The sequence below is a fragment of the Cynocephalus volans genome, chromosome 3 (assembly GCF_027409185.1).
Source record: "Cynocephalus volans isolate mCynVol1 chromosome 3, mCynVol1.pri, whole genome shotgun sequence".
NCBI classification, from domain to species: Eukaryota; Metazoa; Chordata; class Mammalia; order Dermoptera; family Cynocephalidae; genus Cynocephalus; species Cynocephalus volans.
Genome location: NC_084462.1, coordinates 58,881,115 through 58,904,164, shown reverse-complemented (window position 1 = coordinate 58,904,164; position 23,050 = coordinate 58,881,115). Strand labels below are relative to the sequence as shown.

Here is a 23,050-nt window from a genome sequence, read left to right as displayed (position 1 = left end):
ATTTTTGTTTCAGGGACTCACTATTCCCTTTATGCCGAGAGACTCACCACGCTTCCCTCCAGTCTGACTACCACCGTTTAATTAAATGTCCGCCTGCAGTGTCTATTCCTCATATACCATTCCAGATGTCTATCCAGTGGAAAGGGGTGCCTGGGCCGTTTTGTGGTGGATGTCCGAGTCACTTCCCTGCTTTTACTGGTCACTAAGCCAAATAAATAATCTAAAGCGTTCAAAATAGATGTCAAAACTAATAATTTTTTATGCATATAAAATTCAGGATTGTGCACCCTGTTTTAGGAAGTATGAATGCTGTCAACAGACTAGAGGAGATTTTTAAATAAAGTCATCAACCCATAACTTTAATCAACACCATTTTCTCCAGACAGTGAGATAGATCCCACCAAACAAAGCTAAGCAAGTACAGCACAATCATTTGAAAGACTTGCATTAAAATGTAGCATATCACAAAGCAAGTTGTCTTCCAAACCTCTAGGCCCATAAACTTTCTCTGGTGAGTTAAGATGACATTAAATTCCACCCATGTAACGTGTGCAGCCCACAAAAATGCCAAAGGACAACTAACTTAGCACCAGCCCCAGAATTCCAATTGCACTGGAAGCTGTGACTCACAGTCTCTCCCCAACATGGCCAGTACCTAGTCTGTAGACACCTATGACTAAGTCTCTCACCCCCATCAAGAGAATCTTCCTCTCTACCTCTGAAGTCTCTATCATCACCTCTACAACAACATCATATTACGATTAGTTTTGTCCATTTGTGATCTCCGCTGGGCTGTGATCTACTCAAAAACAAAAACTGTTTCATTTTATCCCTGAAGGTTGGTGTATAGCAGGTGCTCAACGTGCCTTGATTGAATGAATGATTTGGTTCATTTTGTTCAGGGGGTTTAAAGAGAGTTTACATTACATTTTCCATTTCATTCTTGTGATTACACCCAGACAGCAAATTTAATGAAACACAGAAAATGGAAATGATGTGGCAGGTTGTAATAAACACCAGCTCAGGAATTCCTTAAAAATGTGCTTCCCCGATACAATGCAGGATTGTGCTTTTTCCAAGGGCCGTAACTTACCCAGCCCATTTTGACAGATTCTAATGAAGCGAGTGTCATTTATGACAATATCCATTACCTGTGCTCACTGTAGTCTGACAGGAATCACATTCAGAGTAACACCATATCCTAAGCTGGCAGTTTCTAAAGAAACATACCCCTTTAATACAAAGAAAGACAAACAGACATTTGTAATGTTCTGATGAAAATTCAACCTTATGTAAAGAAGAAGAAACATACTCTAGGGTAAATGAGGAAAATTCAATAAATTCCATTTCCATGAAATGTCAACAGAATAAAAATAATGGTTTTATGTACTGCAATTAACTGGTTAAAACAGCTAAACATTGTTTATACTGCTTCTAATATAGTTCTAGAGTATTTCTTGTAATCCTAATTCATTAATAAATGTGAAAACAATAGCCCTAGTATATATTATTACCCATCATTATTTAAACAAAATATAATTTCCTAGGAAAATCAAATTTTTAAGGAATACCAGTCATCCCAATCTGTACCTTTAAATCCCAGCTTTACTCCTGTATGTTTTGATCTGACAAAGGAAGCATCTGTTAGATAGAAAAAATATACAAAGATAACTCATTTTTCTGACACTATCAGGAAAATTAGTTATTTTCCACGTAACAAAGGATGCCTCTTCAGAACATCATTTTTAGTTTGACTCTTTTAAAATGAAAAACATACATTATGGTCTTTAAACTAAGGACCTAGAAAATAACTTCTTGGTGCTCAGGTTCATGTCTTGGAACACTAATTACAATAAAAGCAATGAACCAGTTTGCTGTAATTCTTTTAAAAAAAAATAAAAATTGTATATATTTAAGGTGTACAACATTATATTTTGATATACATATACATGTTGAAATGATTACTACAGTCAAGCAAATTAACATATCAGTCTCCTCACATAGTTACTTTTTTCATTGGGTTTGGTGGTGAGAGCACCTGAAATCTACCCTTGTAGCATGTTTCCACTATATGATAACAACATTATTAGCTATAGTCCTCATGCTGTACATTAGATCTCTAGACTCAGTCATCCTATATGACTGTAACTTTGTACCCTTTGGCCAACATCTCCCCATTTCTTCCAGCTATCCACCCATGGTCACCATCATTCTACTCTTCTGTCACTAGGTATTCTCTAAGATTCCATCTAGAAGTAAGATCATGCAGCATTTGTTTTTCTGTGTCTGGCTTATTTCACTTAGCATAATGTCCTCTGGCCCATCTATGGTATTGCAAATGGCAGGATTTCCTTTCTTTTTTAAGACTGAATAATATTCCATTGTGTGTGTATACATATATATTTTCTTTATCCATTCATCTGTCAAGAGAAACTTAGGTTGAGTCCAAATTTTAGCCATTGTGAGTAATGCTGCACTGAATATGGGGGTGCAGATATCTCTTCAAGACAATGATTTTATTTCCTTTGGATATATACCTAGAAGTGGGATGGCTGGATCATATGGTAGTTCTATTTTTAATTTTTTCAAGAACCTCCATACTATTTTCTATAATGGCTATCTCAATTTACATTCCCACGAATAATGTACAAGGGTTCCCTTTTCTCTACACCCTGTCAACATTTGTTATCTCTTGTTTTTTTATAACAGACATCAAAACCATATGGTACGGGCACAAAAACAGACATATACCAATGAAACAGAATGAAGAACCCAGAAATAAAACATACACATATACAGTCAATTTTTGACAAGGGCAATAATAATATACAATGGGGAATGGATAGTCTCTTCAATTAATGGTGTTGTTAAAACTGGATATCCACATACAAAAGAATGAAATTGGGCCCTCACCTGACACCATACACAAAAATCAACTCAAAAGGGATTAAAGACTTAAAACTGAAAAACTGAAACATAAGATCTGAAACCATGCTCATTTGTAGAAAACCTGAAAAATACATTTAAAAGAAAAGTTTAAACGCCCCTAATTCCAAAACCCAAAGATAACCACTGTAAACATTTTGAGGTATTTCCTGAGGTTTTTCTTATTGTCCACATATGAATAAAATTGGAGACTTGCTATATGATTTTGTGACCTGATCATTTAATTTAAGGACATCATATTACCATGTCCTATGTTATTTCAAAAGTGTAAACATAGTAAAAATTTGTAATATTCCATCTCAGAAATCTCATAATTTATTCAGCCATTTTCTTATAGTTTAATATGTAGATTGTTTCTGGTTTTCAAGTATGAAATCAATGTATTTTTGCATAAAGCATTTTTTTACTTAAAATATTCCTCTGGGAAATTCCCAGAAATGGCATTTGCTGAGTCAAAAAGTAAAGATATTTTTGAGGCTCTTAATACATGTAGCAAAACTGCTTATCAAAAAGCACTGTACTTCTTAGTATTCAGTAGTACCACACAGGCCTGATATCTCCCATCACAATCACTAGCACTAGGTTTTCAAACTTCTTTTTTTTTTTTTTAAGTAATGCTGAAAGGGGGGAATGCTATTTGGTCATTGTTTGGATTTATATTTTATTCATTACAAATGAGGTTGAACCTTTCCATATGTTTGTTAACCAGTCATTTGCTTTACTTTTAGAATAATAAATTATTTTCCTTTAGCTCTTCATCTGCCATCTCTAATTTTGCTTGTCTATTTGCAAAAGTATTTAACGCAATTTGCATTATATGTTACTTAACTTTTCATGTGAACTTTTTTTTGACAAGTGTATTAGTCCATTTTTGTGTTGCTATAACAGCATACCTGAGACTGGGTCATTTATAAAGAAAAGGGATTTACTTGGCTCACTATTCTAAGACAGCTGCATCTGGCATGGGTTTCAGGCTGCTTGTAATCATGGCAGAAAACAGTAGGGCAGCCATCAAGTGCAAAGAGATCACACGGTGAGAGGAAGCAAGAGAGACAGAGAGGAGAGGTGCCAGGCTCCTTTTAACCACCAGCTCTCATGGGAACTGACAGAGGGAGAACTCACTCACTGCCCCACCCCAACCAGGGAGGGCATTAATCTATTCATGAGGGATCTGCCCCCATGAGCCAGCACTGCCACATTGGGGATCAGATTTCAACATAAACTTTGCAGGGGGGAAAACATATCCAAACCATATCAATAAGTAAACATTCTAAGCCTTCTAAGGAGTCAACCCATCGATACATTCCACTTTCCATTCATTTTAAGCTTCTTCATCAGAAATGTGAGAAATGATTACTTTTATGGTCTTTTTATGTTTTAAAGTTTATTTAACTCTTCAAGCCATCTGGAATTTATTCTGGCATATGGTAAAAATTTAAATTAACTTTCTCTAAATAGCTAACCAACTGTTTCAACACCACTTATTGAATATATTAAAAGTTCACATTTATTGAGAGTATTTGAGGTTATAGGTTTACCTCTCAATATAGATTATAGTTACATGGTAGCTTCTGAGATAAATATTCTCATTTTTGTTATTTTCTACCTAATGTGTAATTACATTTTTATTTCCTTTTTCATCAATAATTGTTTCAGGAGAATGTTGTAAAAATTCTAAGTTTTTATAGTTTGTTGCTTCAACATCTCTTCTTAATGTTTATTTGGATTACTTAGACTCAGAGGATGTAGCCTATATTAATTTCTGTATCCTAAACTTCTTTTGTTTCTGCATTTTCTAAATTCTATGATGCCATTTCCCACTTTTTCTTTTACTTTTTGCAATCATAATGGAATACAATTTACAATTGATACGTATATTTAATGATAGTTTTGGATTTTTTTGATAAAACCTTTTAGTAAGGCAAACATGTCTTACAGCGATTGTTTAATTTGTTTTCCATTTGGTCTCCTCTCCTTTGTGAGAACAGATTGGATCTCCAAGATCTGTCCAACATAGCTACAACTTCCTTATCGATTTTATTTCCTTGTTCTTTTCCTCTGTAACTGAACTTGTCAAGTTTGTTTTCACTAATTCAATTAATTCTCTGCTGAGTCCAGAATATTGGACACCTCCCACATCTTGATTTCATTTGGAAACTATGCCTTTCATCTTTTTTAATCTTTATTCATCTCAGCCTGTCCTGCCTCATGAGTCTAAGCTAGTTTCATCAAGGCAATGTCCTCTTAAAAACATAGACATGTAAAAACATGCTCGATGTTTCTTAGGTTTCTTGATGTAAATCCATTTTGTAGGGAGTATTTAACCATCGGAGTTCCCCTTCTCTCGAACTACAGAACATTTTATAGGGTCCATCACCTTATTCACCCAAATCCTGTACTAAGGGGCCTCTGAGTCTGAATTGTCAGAGTTCTCTCTGTGTGTAGATGGGACAATATGACAGCGGTCCAATGCCATTAAATGCTCGTGAATGACAAGGCATGTCAGATGTTTCATAATTTCCCATGAACTCTGATTTGTTTAAAACAAGGTTTTCTGTACTGTGTGGAAGAGTCAGGCCTAATAGAGAGACATTGAGCATAGCCATGACAAGATCACACCTGGCAGACAAAATGGAACTCGAGAGCAATAGGAAAACAGTTTGCCACAGTGTCCCAATCCCACGTCGGCCTAACTCTGCTAACTTAAAAAGTACACATGATGCTTTTAAATAAAATATAACAAAAACCAAAAAGTATAAAAATTTCTAACTGAAATTTCTAACTAAGCACATAAAAAGATCTCCTACACTCATCATCTGAACCTAGGAAAGAATAAAATGTTTTGCAAATGTATTTTTCAGGTTTCTTATTCTAACATTTTACAGTAAAATTTGGCAAGTTTAATAAAGTCTTTTTTAATTTAAAAACTATGAGTGGAATAACTTAAGGTTTAAAACTAAGGAAAAAAATACACTTTAAAACATTTTGGTTAAAGCTTTGCACCAAATTCGAGGTGTTATAAATCCATATCTTAAAATGAGGTGGGGATTTTATTTTATAAGAGCACTATCCTATAATGGGGCAGGAAATAAAGCCACTTCAAGTCAGAACACAAAATGGACAACTTGTAAAATACATTAATGGTAACACAGTTTTGCAGCCAACAGCAAGGCATTCTTTCTGTCATTAAAATATTTTAGTGCTTAACATGGCTGTCCAGACTGTAATGCCCACTGACACATTCTAACCTTTGTATATGCTGAAAATGCAAAAAACCTTTTGTCACCAACCTCTAAATCAATACTTCTCACACATGATCTGGTATCAGAATGTGTGAAACATCATGGGATGCTTTTACAAAGCCCCATGGAATACTAATAAATTTTTAATTACTGGACAAATAATTTTGGACTAGATTGAATACTATTTTAAATCCTGTTTTAGTGTGGCAAAAAGGTCAGGGGCCAAACATCTAAAAAAATCTGCATAGAAGAAACATTTCATTGTAAAATACTTTTCTGCTAATTAATGTTTTCTTATGAATTTGATATTTTTAAGTTGTATTATTTAATTTTAGGTATATAATGTAGTTATATTAAAAATGTGAACATGTTTTCTCTTGAGAAAAAAACCCACGTATGAAATTGTTCTCACCATTGACTGCTTATGTGCCCTGGGTGAAGTCATTAACTCCTCCGAGCTGCAACTTCCTTATTAATAATACAGAATGACATGATCCACTTCACGGAAATGTTGGGTTTTGTTTTTGTTTTGTTGTTTTTGTTGTCCTTGATTTTTGCAGTTGTTACTTTTTTATTTTTTATTATGGGTTTGATCCCTGTACCAGCCAGCCACCAAAAACAGAAAAAAAAATATTTCAAATATACATAAAGGTAGACAGAATAGTACGATGAACACCAACTACCCATCACCCAGCCCCACAATCAACAACCCAAGTCCAACTTTGTCCCATCCACTACCCATTCCCCCCATTATTTTGAAGCAAATGCAAAACTTGATAACATTTCATCAGTAGATATTTTCATATGCCTCTAAAAAAGATACTTTTTAAAGCATATAAATGTTATAAACGGTACTGTAGTTGATCTTCTGTTTGTTTGTTTGTATCAAGATCCAAATAAGGTCCACATATTGCAATTGGTTGATACATCTTTTAAGTCTCATTAATCTTCTTGGATCACTATCTATTCCTCTTTTCCTTTGCAATTTATTTGTTGAGGAAACTGGGTTGTTTGTCCTGTAAAGTTCCCCACTGTCTGGATTTTACTGGTTGCAAACCCATGGCTTAATTTAACATGTTTCTCTATACCATGTATTACCTGTAAATGAAGGTAGCTGTCCCTACAGGCTGTTTTGGAAGGAGTGGGGGGTGCAGAGAGGGCAAGACCACTTCACAGGTAGTGCTGTGCTCTTCCATCAAGAGACATATGTTTGATTGTCTTTCTTTTTGCGACATTAGCAGCTTTTGATATTCAATAAACAGATTCATCAGTTCATTAAAGTTGTAAAATGATTATATTCTCATTTTATCATTCCTTCTTTATTTACTAACTGGAATATTTCTGTAAAGACAAATTTTCCTCATCTACTATTTGGTCATCTAGTGGTACAGTTCATATAGAGAAGGCAGGATGTTTGGGTTTTTCCCTTTTATTCGTTTTCAATGTAATGAGTTGATTCTCTAGCACTTGCCAACACTGACTAACACATTTTACTATTATTATTAACTTAGGGATTTAAATATAATTGATATACTTGAATCTTTTGCAGTTTCTATTTTTACTGGTGCTCAGTTTGTTCCAATTTATGCTCATAAAGTGTCTACAAGTTGAATCCTGAGTCTTTTGGTGAGACTTTAGTAGTCTTGACAGTTCGCTTGCTCCTGTTAATTACATGATGTTCCATCCTAATTTTGCATATTTTTACCCCCAGACCTGGAAAAGCCATTTTGCTATGGAGTCCTCATTCCTTTTAGTTGGGAAATGGTAGTTAGAGACCATGATCTGGGCACTAGGGGTGCTCATTGCTATTACGTAGACCATGTGGTCATCGTTTTTAGGACTTTTCAGTGAAGGGAGCTAGAAAATATGTCCTGTTTTTGTTTTTGTTTAAGATAAAACACCTCAGGAGATTTTACAGATACTCACAATTCAACTTTAGGACTATAGGGCTTTTACTTAATTTCTTCTATCATACTTATGCATCTCCTTTCTCTCAAACTAAGAATATGAGTTCTCAAGAATACCAGAAATAGAAAATAACATTATCACATTTGTATTGTTCACTTGCTTTATCTCACATTAGCTACACAGCAGTCTCAGAAGAACAACGCCCATGCCACCACCAATAATAAAACTACTGTAAAAAGTTTTACAATTTTACTTGTAGTTCTTTTTGTCCTTGGGTATATCCACCTATGGTCAAATTGATGTGTGCTAAAGTCACTTGGAATATTCTTCTCTATGTGAATAATGCCACCAACTGGAAACATGGTTAGGTTTTTTACTTTTGTTATTTTTTTAAATTATTTTTTGATTTTTAGGAATTGCACTTTTTAAGTCTAATTTTATTTTACAAATATCTAAAATATTTGCATGATCCCAAAGTCAAATGTATAAAACAGGTGTATACAGAGAAGCGTGGCTTCTCTCACTTCCACTACACCTTTCTTTTTCTCCCTTCCCTTACAATTAGCTTCTCTTTCTTTTTTTTTTTTAAACTCTTCACAAATTTCACATCATCCTTGGACAGGAGCCATGCTAATCTTCTCTGCACTGTTCATTTTAGTGTATGTGCTGCTGAAACAAACAAACACAGAAGATTGCTTTGAGGAGTAAACTGTAATTACAATGCACATGCAACATCTGATACAGTTACTGTACGTGCAGGTTAAGAAAGAGCAGCTATAATCTTAGTCTTCCTTAAAAAGAAAAAGCCTCTTCTTCCCTGGTTTCAAGACTGGAGTTGCAGAAATCACTTTGAATACAATACTATTTCACATCACTATACCCCAAACCCAGCACAACGCCTGGCACACTATAGAGATTCAGTCAATATCTGGTGAGGAATTGATGGAACGAAGGACTCTTCCATAAACCTACTGCTTCTATCAACATGGAATTCAAATAAAAAAGGTCTCAGTTCTGGGTGCTATAATCTCTCAATGTGCTCAGAATTAAGTTTCTAAATAGAGCATAGTTTAATTTGATGAATATTTTTAATACATCATAGCTTCATTTAATACATATATATCTCAATGTGGCATAAACCTAATACAAAGGCAAAATTTTTAGTCAAAAATCTTACTTGTTTCTAACTGGAAAGGAAAATTTGCTCAACTATTTTGGACTCAGTAGAATTAAAAATTGTTAACATTTAATCCCAGAGGGAAGGGATTAAAAGAAGGATTCATCCAAACGGATTAGGAGTACTATCTTTGTTGGTGGTCTGCCATGTGGAAAGAGTTGAGAATTAGCAGCACAGCAGCCAGTGTCCAAAAACAAAGAACAATCTGATTCTCCAACCAAGCCTTTGCACTGACAGTGCTTGAAAGAAAAAATATTATTTCCTCATAGTTGGAAGTAGAGAGTAAAAAGTAAAAACAAATACATACACATACACAAGAAAGAAATAAGGTAGACACTTTATTATGACCAAAGATAATTAACATTTTTGAAGAATTTACTTTATTCCTCAAAGAACACTCAGAAATAAGATTTAACTAGAATTTCTTCAAGTCTTTTCACTCCTAGAAGTAATCTTCTAGCTATTCTGCACCCCCAAGAGTTCATAGAAACATCAAATGGGCTGGCTCTAGAATTGTTCTGACTCCAGCAGAACAGATACGCACCATGTAAAGACTTACAAACCCAGATGAAGCCTTAGGGCCATAAGCAAGGATGAGCTACTGCTCTCCAAAGAGCAGGAAGAAACACCTTCAGGCTGAGGGCTTCCCTGAAAGCTCCCTGGAGGAGATGGCACCTAAGATGGGCATTGCAGGAAACAGACATTCAATGAGAGATTTGCATGCCAAGGGCTTGGTAAAGGCAAAGAACAAAAAAGAAAGGCATGAAGTCCAGGTTGGCCAGAGCATAGGGCACACAAAGAGAAATGGGGGATAAGGGAAGAAAAGTGGTACAGAGTCTTCAATGCCAGTTAATAGCTCAATAGTTGAGCTATTTCAAAGGAGAAAACAAGGACCCATTTAAGGTTTATTGATAAAGCATGTAATCTTCAACAAATACAACAAACACTGCACATTTACTATGTGCCAGGAGTGGGGTACAACCTGGGGCTTACAGTGGTGAGAAAACATAGTCCCTCCCCCTAGGAGCTCAGAGCCTGATGAAAGAGACAGAGGAGAAAATAATCACAGTGACTGGAACAGAGAAATGGGCATTAATGTGAAAACCACAAAGGGAATGAGGGAAGACTTGATGAAGAAAGTGCTCAATTAGATAAATCCAGCTAGGGTAGGGAGGTGTATGTTATGTTATGCACGTTAATTTCCACATAACTCAAATGTATTCATGTAAGCAGCCATGTATTAGTAACTGTTGGAAGTGGAAAACTGTCCAAAACAATTGTGCATTGATGCATGTGCAGAATGACGAACGTAATGTGAACGGTTTCTGGGAAGAGGCAATATTAAGGGCCATCCGTCACTGTCCTGGGCTATCACTGCTGACCCTGGGGACATGAAGCTCAACAGAAAGTGCTCCAAATCTCAAATCCTGGATTGTGTTTTCTCGAAACAGTGCATGATGCAGCATCCCCATGGGGTTTGCTGTTTGGATAAATAAGTCACCCACACTAGCATTACAAAATCAACTGACCAAGTGTGCTGTTTCACCACACCCACCCTCTCCTTTCTCCTCACTCCCTCCCCCCGAAGGTTACATAGGGTTAGGAGGTAGAAAATGCTATAAGAAAAAAATCCCAGGATGCTTAATGAAAGGAAGGAAAGAAGGAGAGAAAGCAAGCAAGCAGGTGAACCTAACCTCACCTGAGAGTGGAAGTCTCACCTGGAGGGTGGAAAGTGAAGTGAGGATGGATTCAGAGAAGATCCCTAAGGAAGTAACAACTGAGCTGAAGGATGAGCGAGGGCTAGACAGAGATGGCAGGGGAGAGGAAGGGGGTATAAAAAGCAGAGGGGGGTATTCCAGGCAACTGGGATAATTTATGCAAAAGCCACATGAAAGAAATGGAAACATGAAAGAATGCTTCATGAATAACCCCTGGCGAGAGAGTATCCAAGTGGGGCACCCCTGACAGCTACACATCCATGCCCCACCTGCCCTTGGGATATCCCACCAAGCTCACTGGCCAGCAGCACCTCAACCTCAGGGCTAGTGATCTCACTGGAGATTTCCAGCCCAAAATTTTAAAAGTCTGGGCTGGAAGGTAGGGTAGAAACTGGGATTGTCTCAATCCCAGGAAAACCAGGACAGCCGGCCACCCTACAAAGGTTTACATAATACTCCAATTGAGTATTATGAAAGGAAGCTAAACATAGAGAATAACACAATAGACACTTTTGAGATACTTCTTTACCTGGCCTCAGACATCCATGTGGCAGAGCCATTTTTCCCCATTATCTGGAAGAGCCCTCAAGATACCTCAGCTCTCCAAAGTCCAGACCCAAGGAAACATGGTCCAGAGTGTTAAAACCTCAAGAACAAGCAGGCAAAAGCATTCACTGAAAGACCTGAGGCCCACAGAGTCTTAGCCCTCTAGGAATCTCTTTGCAGACTATGCCTGCACTTTAGTGGTATAGGCCAGAATTGGCCAAACAAAAGAAAACATTTCCAAATTCCAAATAAGCCAATCAAAACATAATGCCTCAAAGCCCTTGTAATAGGGAGTAAATTCCATTTTGCTTCTACATCTAGCCCTTCCAAATTCAGCCTGGAGAGAACCAGCAAAGTCTTTTCGTGCTTGACGTGGCTCCTCTTGCCTGGCCAGCAAATCAACTCACCTTTGTTTTGTAGCTCTGTTGATCTTTGTTTTATGCTTTGACAAGAGAAAGAAATAAGATGCTTCCATCCAGCCCCCACCACCTTTACTCCCCATCCTTATAACAGGCCCACTTTCCTGTCCCAGGCCCTATATTTTCCCAAGACAGCAGGCACTAATAAAACCCACTACCTTCGCTATGCCTGAGGAGCACAGAACACAACAGGATACAGCCTGGCATTCATTTAAGAGAAAGACACGTTCAGTAGGAGAAAAGTTGTTTAGTAGGAGGCAGTGATGAGAGCAGTCAAACTAAAAACTTGGAGACAATCAAAGGTGACATTGAGGATTCCCCCACTGCATGAGGCTATAGTTTGTGGCTGGGTGACTTTCTTCAGTAGAACTCAGAGGCCAACTAAGTATAAGACAGGGAGAACCACTGAGTTGTACAGATCTAGCAATAGGGCCCCACTGGGCTGGTGCCCCAGAAAAACTGTGCTTCTGAGGGGATGGACAATAGTGATAGGGGGAGAATCCACATGGGTAGGAGACCTAGAGTTGCTAGAAGGTGGCTGATCACCTGGGAGAAACTAAAGGACAAGAGAATTGGATGTCTCTTTGAGGTCAAAATGTAGACATGTAGTAGGAGTGAGCGTAGGGAAACGTGAAGGAGAGGGGACTAGGATTAGAGACAGGCTGCAGGAATATAATATTTCTAGGGCAAAGTGGTTTGAAGAATGACAAGGTCCAAGTTGGACACTTGAAATGGATGGCTGAAATGAAATGGGGGTGAAGGTCACTGGAGCCAGAGAGATCCAGAAATGACAGAGACAGATGGAAGCTTGGGTTGTCTATAATTTCTGAACACTCCCAGGATCATGGCAGGACTTCGGAGGAAAGAAAGAATGTGAGGATCAGGTCCTAAAGACTTTGGTGATTTAAATGAATGACATGAGCCTCCAAGAAGGAGGAGGATTGAGAGAAGAGGACTGGCCAGGAAGCAGAAGTAGGGACTCAGGGAAGGTCAACTTGCCACCTCAGCCTCATAACGCCTGGGGTGTGAGGCCTGAGCAGCCTCCACGTGGGGTCTGCAGGGGAGGCAGTGAGCCTGGTGACGGCCAGTTTTCAGCTGAAGCAGGAAGTGAGAAGTGAGAACACGGGGTTTTGTGGACTATGAGAGGTCAGTGGAAAGCATTGGGGGTTGGGGGCAATAATCAAAGTATAAAACAGGAGGAAAAGCAAGGCATGCAGGGATGGCTGAAGAGAGGAGATGATGGAGAGGGGAGCCCACCTGCTCTCTTTCATCTGGGGATTGTGGATGACAGAGCTGAGTTGCTCAAAATGATCTAGTCTCAAAGTGCTTGAAGACTCTGAGAGTCTTTGTGTAGGGACTGATCTGATCTCGGAGAGAAAGGAAGATCTGGGGACAGGTAGCAGGGGCCCTGTGACGACAGACCTGTCTCTCAGCCTTCTTGACTATAGTGAGGGACTTTTAGGAAAAGCTGCATTTGGGACTGTCTTGACCTTCACCATCCTATATCTACCAACTAACCAATATAGTTAAAATGATTTTAAAAAATCACACAGCACCTCCAGAATGAGTCTAGGAAGACAGCATTAAAAGAGGGAAATGTGAAAGACAGTGGAATAGACAGGCCCCAGGTCACTCTCTCCCACAAATCAAACAATTTATAACTATAAAAAAGCAACGACAGCCAAGCTGGGGCCACTAGAGCTCAGGGGAAGAGGAGGAGAGATCTATGGAGTGCATGAAGGCAGAAGAAGCCAGAAGGAGAGAAAGAAAAAACTGCTCCGACCTTTTTGAATCCTGGCTGCTTCCAGGCTGGAGCTGCTGACCACTTGGAGCAGGAGCTGGCAAAAGCTGCTGCTGTGGCCTTTGGATGAAGTAGCTTGGAGGCTGCAGGGGAGAAGAGGGCCATGGTGGCCCCACGGCCAGCAAGACTACTAACAGGCTTCCTGTGGACCCACACAGGACCGAGGAGCCACAACAACTGAAAAAAAGGAGCCACTCAGAGGCTGGTGAGTCATCACAAGGGACTGGAGCACAGCCTGTCCCATGGGAAGTGTTTGGACCACAGGCAGTGGGGGAGAAAGGCCCACCGGGGGAACACTGGGGCACAGCAAGGACAGCTGATCTGCCCCCAATCAGCATAGGACCACTCAGAGGAGACTGGTCAGGAATATAGAATTGCATAGGGTGCAGTTTGATGAAAAGACTCAGGCCCAGACCAGAGTTTCTACACAACCTGGGTGCACCAGATTTCACTAGACCCAGAAGTACCTGTAAAGTCAGCCATTAAAACCTGAGCTCATAAAAAGCCTTCCCTAGGGAATCAGCAGCAAAGCAGCAATTTAGCTCAACCACAGCCACAGAGCTCAAGTACTGGTCCTCACAGGAAGTTCCCCCATTTTAGAAGTAAGCAAAGGACAACAAATTAGTTCCAGTGCAGAGTTTAAGTGGTGGAAACAGCAAATAATCCAACACAGAACTGAAAGAGAAAACAAAGTATCCACAACCAAAGACAAAGTTCAATATTAGCTAGTAAAGGTCTTATTTCACCAAAGAATACCTGTAACACCTAGAAAGACTGGAAGTCCCTTGGGCTACCAAGCCAGAAAGAAGGGAGAGCTGGGGGCCTCAGCCCTGCCCCCCCCCACCACACCCGCAACCAGTCCCAAGGTTGGGGCCAAGGGCCTCAGCCACACACATATGCAACCACTCCAGCAACAACCACCAAGCTGCCGCAGGAAGCTCCCCATGCTCTCCTGAGCCAGGGCAGTGGGTGACCAAGGGCCTTGGCCACACCCCCCAACACACACAACAACCCCAGCAAAGACCACCAAGCTGCCAAAGGAAGTGCCCTGGGCTCTCCTAAGCCAGAGCAGTGGGGGGGTCTCGGCCACGCCCCCACAACATGCACAACCACTCCAGTTACGACCACTGTGCCAAAGCAAGAAGGGGCCCAGGTTCCCGAGCTGGGGTGTTGGGGGGCGAGGGTTTTTGCCACACCCGCCTGACATCTGCACCCAGCCAGGCAATGACCAAGCCACTGCTGGAAGCCCCCTGGTCTCCCCTGTGGGAATGAGGGAGTGCCACAGGCCTCAATCCTTCCCCTCTTCCTTCCTCCCTCTTCATCCCATTTCCTTCCCCTTTCCCCTCTCCCTCTCCCTCCCAACTGCTCCACAACAACTTCATAGAACGTAAAAAATAATATTAATAACTAACTAAATAAATAAATAAAGAGGGAAATGTCTGCATAGTTCAAAAGTTGGATATTGAACCTCTATTAATAGACCTAATTCTTTTATGCTTTATGAAAAGTGCAATGATGATGAAATTCAGAGTTTACGTGTGCCAGAATCAATCAGAACAGCATGAACTGTTGCATGTGCAATGTTCATGTATCTGCTATGTGCCTGAACTTGGAATAAAGTATGAGTTATTCCAATTAATGCGTTCTTGTCTTCTAACAGACCATGAGTTTGCTTTCTCGCTAGATCGCTAAATCTTTGGAATATTTAAGGAGCATAACTACATTTGACCAAGATTACTCACTAACAAAGGAATGAACTATTCAAACTCAAATGGCTTGCTGCTTAAAAACATTATACACACAGGCCAGAAACAACACGGAAACTCTTCTGTGTGGAGAACATATGAGTGGCTCATTTTAATCCGTAAAGAAGATGACAATGCCCCGTAGACTCAAGGGCTATGTTCATCTTTCCTTACCAGAAATTTCAGAAGTTGGTATATACTTTCCAAGCTAAAAACTATTATATAAATAACTTGGAAACATCAAGTGATATTTCTGAGGCCTGCCAACAGTTTAACCACAATGAAGCTCCTGGCCAAGATATTCATGAAAAGTTCGGAAGAAGTTACTTTGAGAAAGATGTACTCACAGCAAACAGATTTCCCCTCCCTAGAAAGAATGCATAAATCAGTAGTTAAGTAAGGAAAAGGAAAATCAGGATTGTCATAACATTATAAGAAAAAAGACATTTTAAAGAAGTTTAGAAATAAGACTACACAAAGACTTCATTATTAATACATTATTGTTATTACCAGCATTAAAAATTCATTCAAACATTTCTCTCATACTTTTCCCACCCACAGATTAGATGTAAAAATGTCTTAACTGAACTGAACTTAAGGGCAAAGAACAGGCACTTGGCTTTGCTACTGCCTGGCTGTGTGATCTTGGACAAGACACTGTTCCTCTCTGGGGCTCAGATTCCTCACCTGAAAAACCAGACTCCCTATACCTCCTTTCAACTCTGACATGCTATGATTCCAGGAGCCTACCAGGGCCACGCATCCAGCCTTCTGCCTCCCTGGCAACAGAAAGAGTAAAGAAAATACAATTTAGAGAGGCATTTTGAGACAAGAAATCATACAAATCATACAAATAGGCAGTCAGTGACATCCAAGGAGGGAGAGAGAAAAGTCAACTATGACTCCATCTGTGATGTCATATGGCCTGAGGATTTTACAAACACGGAATTTTACAAACACAGACTTTTACAAATATAGACTATTTCACACCAGAATCTGGATGTAACTTCAGAAAGTAACGAAAGTTCTTAAAAAGGATGTCTGTGTAAGGTAGGGAGGAGGGGTTGGAGGAGATACTAGAAGTTAGATTTTAAGGGTTAAAAATGAGGAGAAAGCAGCAGGAGACAGTATGAATTGCAAAATCAAGTGGTCACTGAAAGTAATGGTAGATTAGAGTACAGGTAAAAGCATTTTAAATCTGGAAAAAATCTTGAATCCACTTAAACACAACCAGGAAGAGACAAAACAAATGCTAAATTCATCAGCAGCGCTTTCCCTGAGTCGACAGAAGGGACAGAAGTTTGCAGAGAAGAAGGGATGGTGGGGCGTACACAGATTTAAAAGGTCTTCTCACAGATTTAAAGGTCCTCATGAATCAAGGTAGTTGCTGTGGATTGAATATCCCCCCCAAACTCATTGAAGCTTAAATTGTGTCCCCAGTGTTGCAAGTATTGGAAACTTGGCCCCCACTATGACAGTGTTGAGAAAGTGGGAAATCTTATTTTGATGATTGAAAGGTGGGGCCTTGAAGAGGTGATTAGATTGTAGGACCTTGCTATAATGAATGGATTAACAATGGTCATCAGGGGCGTGGTTCTGAGGGCTTTAAAAGGAGAGCATGTGAGAGTCTCTCTCTGCTCTGCCATTTTCTGCCATGCGAGACCCCTGCATTTCTGTAGAGTCAACACCAAGAACACCCTGAGCAGATGTACTCCCTGAACATTGGACTTTCCAGCCTCTGAAACTGTAAGCAATAAATTTTATTTTCTTATAAATTACCCAGTTCCAGGTATTTTTTTAGAAGCAACAGAAGCGGATTAATACAGTGGTTCTCTTTTATATGGCTCCAAGCTTACATTAGTGGGATTGGTTAATTTTAAGAAAATCAGAACCCAACACTTACTGAACATCCAGCCTTGTCCTGCATGCTTAGAATCCAAGTTCTTAACCTTTTTCCCTGCCTTTGGGTGCCTCATAACCGAAATGTGGCACAGTCAACATTACACCAACATGTGCACACAAAAAGAACAATTCATGGGCCATAGAAAAATGTACATGAGGCACTAATTTCTAAGTTACCTACTTACTGCTCGTGCTCCACCCCCCTTATCCCACTGTGGCTGCCATGAGGAGAAAGCACATTACAACAAATCCATTAAGTCTGGGATGACACGCCTTGCACATTTCCCTACACCTAACAAATGCCAAAAATAAATACATAAATAAAAATTTTAAAATACTTGTGCAAAACAACAGTCTTCCTAATTTTTTTTTAAATATATGACCTCTAACTGAGAAACACTAAGTTTGTCACAGAGTTTCAAATCAGTGTCCATAATGAAGCTCCAAGTTCAAATTCTCAGTGAGTTGAATTAAGGTAAGGATGGAAAAAACACTGCCTTAGTTGGTGATGGGATAAAGAACAAAGGCAGAATTCGAGACTCGGCTCCCTAAAACCAACCAACATTCAGCTGTTTGCCTATGAACAGGTCCTCTATGGGACAAAACTCCAAAACCACTATGAGGAATGACAAAAGAATCTACCCCAGAGACTGGCTAGCTAATAACTCTCAACCACAACCTTCTTGGCCAGTCATCCCAAACTAACACATTCTAACTCTCTCAAGCACCGGATGCAACCAAGTGCTAGAATGCTTTCGTTCTAAGGGTGTACTCACCCAATGGGAAATCAGCGTCATTTCAATTCAATTTCAACTAATATGTTTCACCGAGACTTTGAAAAAAATTGTAACTTCTATTAAAAACCGGGGAGGAATGATATGCTTATAGATGCTATCGGCATAGCTAATTCCAAATTCCTGAAGGTGCTGAAAACAAGCCGATAAAGCAACCCATTAATATTAAATCATTGTCCGTGGTCTACTGAGGTCCCCCAAGGCTCTATTGACTATCACATTGGAATCAGGATTCTTAGGAAAGACGATAATTTTCTAAGCAATTCTTCTGAGAGAAGCAGCTGGATATATCCCAGAGTAGGGGAGCCTGGGTTTGGAGAGTAATGGTCTTAGTTTTTCAAATAGCCATCGCGGTGTCCTTGAGTAAGTCATTTGCATTCGCAGAGTCTGTTTCCTTGACTTGTAAAATGAGGCATTTGGGCCAAAGTCAACACTAGCTGTGAAATTCTATAATTCTCTAAGTAATAGTTTACTGCACTGCTGGCCGGACTGCCTGGATAATCAGAATGATCCAATTAACACTCTGCAATGTGGAATAGTATATTTGTAGCTTCAAAAAATAGACTGTTTTAGAGTAGAAGGAGTCCAGATCATGAAATCCAGTCACTTTGTTTTTTTTAAAACAAATGAAGAATTTGAGGTCCAAAGATGTTAAATAACTGTGTTAAATTATAAGCTAATTAGTGGTAGAAGCAAGGCCAAAGCTGCTTGACTAGTCCGGTTTGCACTAAACCGCATTGCTACCCACCCAGTTGGCTTCGGACTACTTTCTTCACTAAGAGCTGCTTTGGCCCCCCATATAATCCATAGTGTGGCTTTTATTCGTCTCATTAAATGCAGCCTACATCACAGCTGTGCTTTACTGGCCTCAGGGTTATTGGTTTTCCAGGCACCTAATCCAGGAGCCATTTGAAGAGTGACCCAAAGGTCTTCATGAAATCGTGCCCAGGATAAAATACTTTAAAAAGTCCTCTGAGGATTGCCCAAGAAAGCAAACATCTACACACCATCCACTTGCTTCCCATTTTACCAAGTGAGCATTTTATACATAGGAAGAGCCTAGTGATCCCATATCTGAGCCCAAACTTTAGAAACCAGACGGCAGCCTCGAGTGTATAAGCACTTTGTCACTCTGGCTCCAAGCCACTGTGACAACTAGGCAGCATCCCTGGCATACATATGGAGACTCTGCAGGTAGGTACCCAAGCCACCTGACAGCACAGATACTGCCCTGGTGGCAACTCACACCGTCCCTGCACCTATTTCTGGCTGTGGAATGCCAGCGGCTGCTTGGTACAACAAAGGCTACTCTGGACAACTGTCCCTACCGCTTCCCCAGGAATGGAATCTTTGGAGGGACTGTCCTGAAAACCTTTTAGGGACAACCTGGGAATTTCTGTGCAGAAGCAATGCTGCATGCCACCCAGTATGCTGCAATTTGTTCCAACATGAGACAATTCGTTCCAAAGACTACAACTGACTGCTAGACATTAAATCCTATATTATGTTGGATCCAACGACTTGGTTGAACCTCTCAGACATAATGATGTGTGAAAGAAGCCAGACACAAATGAGTATGTGCTCTATGATTCCATCTATATAAAATTAAAATTAAAATTAAAACTAGGCAAAACTGTCATAGTGATAGAACTCAGAATGGTTACTTCTAGGGTGGGAGATGTTGATTGGAAGAGGCCATAAGGATCCTCATAGGGTGCTGAAAATGCTGAATTTCTTGATCTGGGTAAGTGGTTACTCAGGTGTAAAAATATTTAAAAATCCATCAAGCTCTACACTCCAGATATGTGTGCATTTTACTGTATGTATGTTATACCTTGATAAAAATTAATTTAAAATGTTGTGTGGGGTCCTCTGATGCAAATGGAGAATATACTTCTTCCTTTCCTTTAGCGTAAGCATATCTGAGATTCTCTCAATAGTGTTTGCAAATAATATTATTAGTAATAACTACAGCTAAATTATATGCTTATATGTACCAGGCCCTGTGCAGGGAGACTTATATAAATTTTCTCCTTTAAGTCCTCAAAACACCTCCATAAGGTAGATATTATCCATATCTCCATTCTACAGATGAGAAAATAGGCACAGAGGAGTGAAGGAACCTGTCCAAAGTCATACAGCAAGTAAAATGGCAGAACTGGGATTCAAACCCAAAGCAGTCTGACTCCAGTGTCTTTGTTCTTAATTGATCTTAATGTTTTGTCATAGGCTGCAGAGTAAAGGGATTTTTTTTTTAATTTGATAAAATTTGATTGGCTCTATCTTTTATCCAGTGCCTGAGGAGCTCGCTGACATTACAATGCAGTCTTCATGACAGGCATGAAGAGGAAAGAGAATCAGGGCTTCGGTGATGGGTTACCAGTCTCTAGCTGACTCTATTTTTGATGTTCATGCAGGAAATACACTTAGTTTAGGGCAAGGGCCTGTTTTCTTTGCCATTAGTGGAGAAAGGTGGGTGCTGTTATTGGCTTGTTATAGTTTGACCTTATTCCTTTCCCTTAAAAGAAACACACAGTGGGAGCAACACAGAGTGTTTTTATGCATTATTCACTGGGGCTTTCTGGAACACCATGTCTAGGACGAACTTTCCACAGCATAACACACACTTTAAAGATCTGCTGCAGACCTTTTGAAAAGACTAAAGGGGCTTGTTTTCCTCTTTTTCTAGCTTTTATATTGTTATTATATTAAATATAATGTATCTGTGGAACCTGGAGAAGGCATTAACCGCTCTTTAATTATAAAATACATAGCTTGTTATTTTCCAGACACCCTCTTTCATCCTTTACTGCCTTCTCAATTAGCTTCTCTGAAGTTCTCATAAGAAAACCTGTTGGATCATTGATTTCTGGATTAAAAGGAGCCATAAATTATAGCCCCTCTAAAAATCCATCAAAGAAGAAGGCAGAAGGCAACTTAATGATGTTTTAGGCCCTGTTAGCAACTATGCCCAAATGCCTAGGCTCCATAATGTGAATACAGAATTACCCCCCACCCCACTCCAGCTCCCCACAATAACTATTTAAGCACTCACTCTTCAAGTAACTGGTTGAAATTAAACATTGAATTAAGTGTTGAAATTTTTGATACAAAATTGGGCTTATCCCACCCCCGCCCCAATGACCTATGTAACTCTCTGCCCACAGGGATCTGCTGGACCACGGTGCTGGCCCTCACTCCAACCCTAGCTCCAAGAGCTAAACGTACCAAGGGCATGTCACTTAGAAGCAGCCTCAAGGACCCAGATGATGTAGTGCCTCCCCCAAGCTGGGATACAGAGCACTGGGCATCAGATTTCTCTTCCTGCTCTCTTTGTTCCATTCTCCGTCCTGCCTCAGCCTATTCTGCTGTGCAAAGACTTTCATGATCCTCCCAGCCTGATCTCCAGCACTCTGCCTAGCTCTAGCCAGCCCCAGAGCTGGGCCCCACTCCCTGTAGTCACATCTTGGATCTACCCGCATTGGCAGACAGACTTTCTCCGAGCTGCTCTTTCTGAGAACTGTTTTTCACCCCCTAACTAGGCCTTGCTTCAATCAAACCAGAACGTGCTGGCCTTTGACGTTGAGGCACAGCTGGCCTTGGTTACTGGGCCATCTCCCTCCACTCCATCATGTGCCACGAGAAGGTGATCTTGTCCAGCTCCTCATCTTCACTAGGGCTCTGTAGGTGCCAAGGTCTACCAGATCCACCAAGGTCCCACATTGTCTTAAATCCCACCCTGGTTTGCTCCACTGCCCGGTGATTTCAGGCTCTATCAGCTAGAAACCTCTGCACTTGGCAAAGTTGTCATTCTGTTTCTCTGAGTTGTAAGTGGTTTCAAAGACATGTATGTTCTTAAATGCTGTGAAGGCATCAATGTGAATCAAGAATGGAAGGAATCACAACTCCCAGTGGCCAGCTTCCACACCTCCGCCAGGCATGGCCTTGTTCTCCAGTTAGCCTTCATAAAGTGATTTACACACACACACAGGCATACACACTCTATTCTTTTCTGGAAGATGGGTTTGGGGGGAAAAAAAAACAAACAACAATAATACAATGTTGGTGCTGGTAAAAGAAATGAAGTAAAAGCTAAAAGGACAAAAAAGTAATGCTCAATCAGAAAACAGAATTTCGGATAATTTCAGAACTGAATAATAAGTTTGGTGATAGCTAAAATGAATGAATCCATCATATATTTCTGCTGGAAATATGAAAAAGTAATTCTCAAGCAAATGCTCCAACTGGAGCAAGAATGGTGCACTGTATAGGAAAGTATATGCAAATGTGGGCAATCCCTAAGTCCTGGGATCCTTCAAGGGTGTCAAGGGTCTATTGTACCAGTACTGCCAAGAGGCAAATACAATTATTTTGAAGGTATTTTTGAAACACTGTTTCCAGCCCATTGGCAAATGGCAAAGTCAAAGGGAGTTTCTTTCACAGTGTTCTTACCTGGTCGTCATAGCGATAAGTGAGAAACTGCTCCCCTGTTGTATCTTCTAGAAAACTTCCCTGAGGAGAAAGTGCAAACTCGGGCAGGAAATAGGCTCCCGGAGACTTCTCTGCTGTGGTCTGAAAGGAAAGATCACTTGGTCACAAATAAGGCTCCAGTAAGAAACCCCTGAGAAGCGGAGTCCAAAAAGGATATTCCAAGAGAATGTCCCCTACAGGCCATACCAAGTAAAGAATAGGGAAGTGCCCTGCCTTAGCAAAGACCAAGGTGAGGCATCTGTGGTGGGGCCCTGTTAGGCCAGGATATCACACTGAAACATCTCAAATTGACACACGTGGTATTTATGTCCTGACACCTGCCTCCCCTGCTCCCATCCCCCCCCCCACCTTCCAGCAATTC

The 23,050-nt window shown here is 40.0% G+C and overlaps 1 protein-coding gene and 1 non-coding gene across 2 annotated transcripts in view; both read right to left on the bottom strand.

Moving 5' to 3' along the window:
- ADAMTSL3 (ADAMTS like 3) overlaps positions 1-23,050 on the bottom strand; it is a 345,110-nt gene that overhangs the window by 262,210 nt on the left and 59,850 nt on the right. The window contains exon 2 of the mRNA XM_063090639.1: positions 22,651-22,770. Within this exon, the coding sequence (XP_062946709.1) occupies positions 22,651-22,770 (120 nt within the window). The remainder of the gene's footprint in view (positions 1-22,650; positions 22,771-23,050) is intronic.
- Positions 8,675-8,782, bottom strand: LOC134374212 (U6 spliceosomal RNA). Its single transcript, XR_010023082.1, has one exon. It is a non-coding gene; the product is annotated as a U6 spliceosomal RNA (small nuclear RNA).